The sequence below is a fragment of the Mya arenaria genome, chromosome 11, assembly GCF_026914265.1.
Source record: "Mya arenaria isolate MELC-2E11 chromosome 11, ASM2691426v1".
NCBI lineage: Eukaryota > Metazoa > Mollusca > Bivalvia > Myida > Myidae > Mya > Mya arenaria.
This window is the reverse complement of record NC_069132.1, coordinates 61680238-61686237: the sequence shown is the minus strand read 5'-3', so window position 1 is coordinate 61686237 and position 6000 is coordinate 61680238. Positions and strand designations below refer to the sequence as shown.

The window sequence follows — 6000 nt, the reverse complement described above, 5'->3', positions numbered from 1 at the left end:
GAATGATATGTATAATTCCATGCACTGCTCGATTCCTCAAAAGTACTTTATACGACTTACAAGTTGGCATCTACAGAAAGATGAGTGCAACTTATACTGCTTTATACTGACGATATTATAATCCGTTTTTTTATCGGGATTTAAAACCTAGAACTCCTATATTGGACGCCATACGACAGACGCACATTGACGGTTGTTATAGCGTGTAAAGGTGTAAATTAAAACACGGTGCAGACTTGTCAAACAGCCAATAACAGATCAATCAAGTACGACATGGGATACATCTTTATGACAATCAGTTGTAAATTGAGACAATTACGGTCAAGTATTCAGTATGTACGAATTTATTTTCCGATTATTATGTTAACTTACAATACAGACATGATATTGTGTAATACAAGGCATAATTCACATAAATGTTTGCAAACAAAGTATGCCAATGGCTAAATTCAGGAATAATCTTGTAAAACAGCTACAATACATTGAATACCATATCATTATACTATACGGCTTGAACAACACAATTGTACATGCATAAATAAGATAGTATATGACATATAAATGGACAGTCATCGGTCACAGGCATCAACAAAGCATCGCATTAGCTCGAATTTCTCTTAATCCTGATAACAAATAAAATGGTCAGGTGAGAGTGGTCTAGTGGTATAGGTGTCCTCCTATCACCCAAGAGGTTGTGGGTTCGATCCCCATCAGGGGTACTTTCTCATTGCCCCTCAAAAAGGACACAGTACTGGTTTCTGCCCAGGAAACGGACACGAGAGTGATTCTATAAGCTTAGTTTTCGTCACAATCGAGCTAAAATGAATTTGTATATACTAAATAAAATGGTCACACACAAAACAACACTAATTGACTAGTGAACCATTCAATATCAGATCGTATTCAATGGCTTACTTGTCAAAAATAATTGTATGAACCTAAGTTTTTCTTCTGAATTCCTATCATATTAAACTGCAAAGCAGAACGTTCTGAATACCATAACTAGTCCCGTTTCATTTACATTTACCTTGCAATAATATACTATTATGTACTGTCTAACGTATTCGTTTATTGTAGCACAATCATATAAATTTAAGAAAGATGTAACGTATAAAGGTAAAATGAATTTAACATTAAACCACCCTAATGTATAAGTAATTATGACGTAGAGAACTCTCCTTTGTAGTCGTAGTTAAAAAGTGTCAAACCTGTTTATAACTCCATTGCATTTAATAATACATACATTTTCGAAACATAGATAACACATCGTTCAATAAATCGCTCTGTTTATGCTCGTTTTAATAACGCTATTAGGTCAGTTGAAACCCTACCATTCTACACTTTTGCCTGTATTACTACCGCAGGTTGCACCAAACACAAACTGCCTTTGGGTATAATTGTAATAAAACAATGAGAACTGTAGGGTCAAGCAAGGTTATCAAACAATTAAGCAACAACTGTCTTAACGTTTAAACGCATAGGCCCTAAGGTTAAACGCATAGGCCCAAAGGTTAAACAAATAGGCCCAAAATACACCACATGATGTACAAAAACCGTACATACAACACAGTTTCACCATACATGTATTAAAAGATTTACACACAAAAACAAAAACATTTATTATTTATGTTGGGGTAACCGAATTGAAATTGTTAGTTAAAGACGAGCTCACTATGCTTTAAAGCGTTTGTATGCACGCAGAGCCTCACACACACAAAAAACAACAACATGTATCCCAATAATATCATGTTTTGTCAAGCGCGTGTTAATGGAGTTAAGGGGGCGAAAAACGTTAAATGCTTTTGGATGACTCGGTCGGGCATAGAACCACAACCTTCTGCACAAGAGTACTACTTTTAATTTAGCAAACTAATAGAAGACATTTGAGATCTTTCTGGTCGAGCATATAAAATTTGGCTTAAACGCAAAGTTACCCCTTGCTCTCACCGACCATAATACAGATGCTTAAGTTCCATGCCTTTACACTAAGATATATATGTAAACATGAAATTGTACACATGCCTGTGATGTTGTGTTTATTCAAATCTTCTACACGGGTAAATACCATAGTATTGTTAGTCATGATTGTGAGCATCAATAAATATTAAAATGAAAATATTACAATAAACGCGCACATAGCGCATGTACAACTATTTCGTTTTAAATGCATACGATTATATAAGGCTTTTTCAAATAACAACTATTAGCGAACAAAACAATCAAAAACAACACAATAACAACCAAACATATTACAAATCATGGGGAAGAGATTGTTTATTTACATAATGTATTGTGGTACACATACTACAATGGGAATAAATGATTAGTGGACAACTTAAAAACGAATTCGTGAAAACCGGAAAGGCATTTTTGTGAAATGTACAGATATGCGCTATCAGTTTTCCACATTTTGTTAATTATAGGTATTTCTGAAAAAATATTGTATGAACAAAATGTCATCAAGAATTGCTGATATAATATGATTAACATTGTACGCACAGTTAATGCATGTTCTACTTTATCCAATAAAATACTCCAAAATATTGCTTCTATTGATCTCCGTATGGAAAATTTAAACTCTTAGCGTGTAGTACCGACAAATAAAACAATCATCAAACGTAGTAATTTGTAAGCTCGGTAACAACAACATGTTCTGTTCCAAGTCTGAGTAACTCATTAAAATATCCTTTACAACACGCTTAATTATTTTAACAGGAAATCTTTGAGAAAAATGATATTCATAACAGACGACCACGGACAACAGACTGACGATAGTAAATGTTCTACGTTAGCCTTTGTTTTGACCATGTCTACAAATTCGCTAACGAGAAAGCGTAGTCCTGAAATTACAAACCGTATTTGATGAACTACATTTACCAAATTAAAACAAAAGTATATGCACAATACCGATCATGACAATGAATAGCACATGAAAACTGCAAAATTATTTGTAAACCAAGCTACTACATCAATATTGCGACTTTGAATTATAACGATAAAGCTTTTTATACAAAATTATCAATGACAAAAAATGTATCCAGATCTAATATTTTTCATACACTTTATAAAGAAATAATTTACATGCAAATTGCAAAAGCACAATTATACATATATATTGAATTTATTCAATATCTAGAATATTATATAATTTTTATAATACACATGATTATGTTCCATAAAGGTTTCCATTTCGATAAAGTAATTAATATTTATAATGATTTCAAGATAATAAAACTATCCTAAGTAAACTGGACAAAATAATTCATGGTTTGCATTGAAACAACCCAATGTCGTTACGAAGATTTCAGTTTAACCATTAATATACGATCATTTCAAACTAAGTTAAAAAAAGTCATTAAAACGAACTCGATGGTAGGGAGAAAGATTCCAGATTGGCATGCCATGTTACAAACATTATATATACAATACCCACATGTATTGTCTTTAATATATGACATTATCATTTGGAGTGGGTGTTTCGACAACACAACACTAATGCAAGTTACCGACCATCAACAGTCAAGGTCTCGTATAGCTCCTCCGTCTGGTCTATATTCGCCTCTGTGATACCTTTGGCTGACAGCTCCGCTTTCAATGTATTTGTGTATCTACGGTATATCGATCTTATACTCCCACTAAAAATAGAATGTAACTACATATATAAATGTATTCAACGTAATGCGAAGGTGATCCGCAACTTTGAAAGATTCACGGTAAACTATATCTATACAGACACTGTTTTATTTATAGGTAACATCTGAGGTCACTCTCATATAGGAAGGACTCGCGAGTCACATGAGTCGGATAGTAACGTTAATAATATACAAATACATGTTACTCATACTTACAACGTATTATATGATAATTTGAATTTTGTTTCAAATGCAACGTATAAATACAAAAAGATGCAAACTGGTTCTTCTGTACACATATAGTTGTTCCTGACCTCTTTAAATCTGTCTACATTCTACATTATATATACGAATACATTTCAATTATAGTGTGCAATTAAAAAGTTTAATTAAACAGTATTAATCAGTAACTTGTTTAGCTTGAGTACTGGGGAAATTATTTGAGGCATTTAAACAAAAGAGCTGCATTGCAGTTTATTTATTTTTTTAAATTTCTTGAATTCAGTGCTGCAGTGTTCAACAATGTTAAATTTCACGGCAACTGTGACAGTGACATACAGGATATTTGTTCAATTCAGTATAAGATCGTAATTTATTTCATGAGCTTCATGGAAAAACATATCTTTACGAGTGGCGAATCCACGAGTAAAACTATAGTATTTCTTTGATCAAGGCCGAAATTAAAAAAAAAAATGTTTCAATAAAATAAAAATAGTTTCTTTTCGGAGTTTATTTAGTATTTACTTTTTTTAAGTACCCCTTATAAAAAGTTTTTTTCCCCGCCGCTACCCAACGGACGTACTTAACGCGCTTAACGCAAAATTATAGCTGATGGCGTAGCGTTAGGGAAAAGTTAGCCGATTGTTTATATTTTATTATTGAATAGTTTTTATTTGTGCAAACATTTCATGAACATTAATTATTGAACTTTCTTTTATGCATCGAATAATAACGAAAGCAGTTTCAAATTAAACAGGGCATTGGTACATAACCAAATTACTATATGGCCATTTATTGAGTCAACATTTGAAAGATCGTATTTAAAAAGATATTTGATAACATTGATATAACATTCTATTTATATTCGAGCTGTTGTTTTCGTCGGGTTTTAATGAAAGCAAATGTTCGCACATTCAGCTTTAAGGTTCATGAAAAACATTATTACCATTTTTCTAATAAACGGTAAGTTGTTTATTGCCAAATATATATTTATTTAAACTTATGCAACCTCATGCAATCTTTAATTGTTTTGACAACATTTTGTGTTTCAAAGTTGACGTGATTAGTGTTGATCAAGAGGAAGTACCTACACTGTAACTGTAAAGAAGTCTTGAAAGTTGATAGTTTCGATCCTTATTTGTTTCACTGATATAACTTCGTATTGCATCGAAAGGCATAACATAAAGTAGTTTCATCCGCATTTATTTTCACACGTGAGGTATGTTAAATATGAAAATTTTCGCCACCGTCTGAATTAATAGAGCTCTACGGTACAATACGGTGACTTAACTGTACTGCATTTGTATTTTTATATTTCACTCCATGAATAGTTTGCGTGAAGACAACCCATTGTTTAAATGCTATTTTGTTTCAATAGATGAAAAAAATCTGCTGGTTTAAAAACATATGCATCTTATCATTAAGTGTACATGGTATAAGTCATAAAACATACGGACGGTATACAAGCAATATAATTATTTAACAAGAGTATCATAATGGGGTGCTCAACGCTCGTCCGTTTGTGTTTACTGTATCAGGCGGCGTAACTTAAGGTGATGGGATACGTTGCTCCGTCAAAATTGACGTTCAAAATTAAATATATTTCAACTTCTTTGACAATTGGCCAGAATGATGTGTCAGGCATGTTTTTCTCATTTTTGCTCAAATGACTTATATCGGCGGCGTCGGTTAGTGCAAAAAGACGCTATCTAACACCATACCCCTTTTTTACAATTTTGATTTGGCGTCACTCAACTGCCGTTTGTCATTATAAAGTTATGAAAACTGCTGTAAAGATGCCTTACTACAGTTATATAACTATTACAATATATATTTTCAACAAATGTTTCTATTAGTTCATGTGCAGAAGATAAGCTGCGTGTCATTACATAATTGTGCACGTTAATTTACGTTCAACGACTGGCCTGTAATGAAAAAAACTTCACTAGATGCCTGGCATTTCCTATATTTTTTTCTAACATTTTGTAGCCTGATATTTAGCCTTTCGTGTTATGTAATAACCTATATGTGTTGTCGGGCTAATTAAGCAACCAATTTTAAACAATGGGTTCAGAAACGTTTGTTTTAAACGTTACTGACGTCAACGTTGTTTTGATGTACGTAGTCGTAATGCTGGCGTTAAATTGTG

At 32.7% G+C, this 6000-nt stretch overlaps 1 protein-coding gene across 1 annotated transcript in view; it reads right to left on the bottom strand.

The window, feature by feature from the left end:
• Window positions 1–338: 338 nt before the first annotated feature.
• LOC128209890 (girdin-like) overlaps window positions 339–6000 on the bottom strand; it is a 36754-nt gene continuing 31092 nt past the window's right edge. The window contains exon 10 of the mRNA XM_052914148.1: window positions 339–3635. Within this exon, the coding sequence (XP_052770108.1) occupies window positions 3503–3635 (133 nt within the window). The 3' untranslated portion in view covers window positions 339–3502. The remainder of the gene's footprint in view (window positions 3636–6000) is intronic.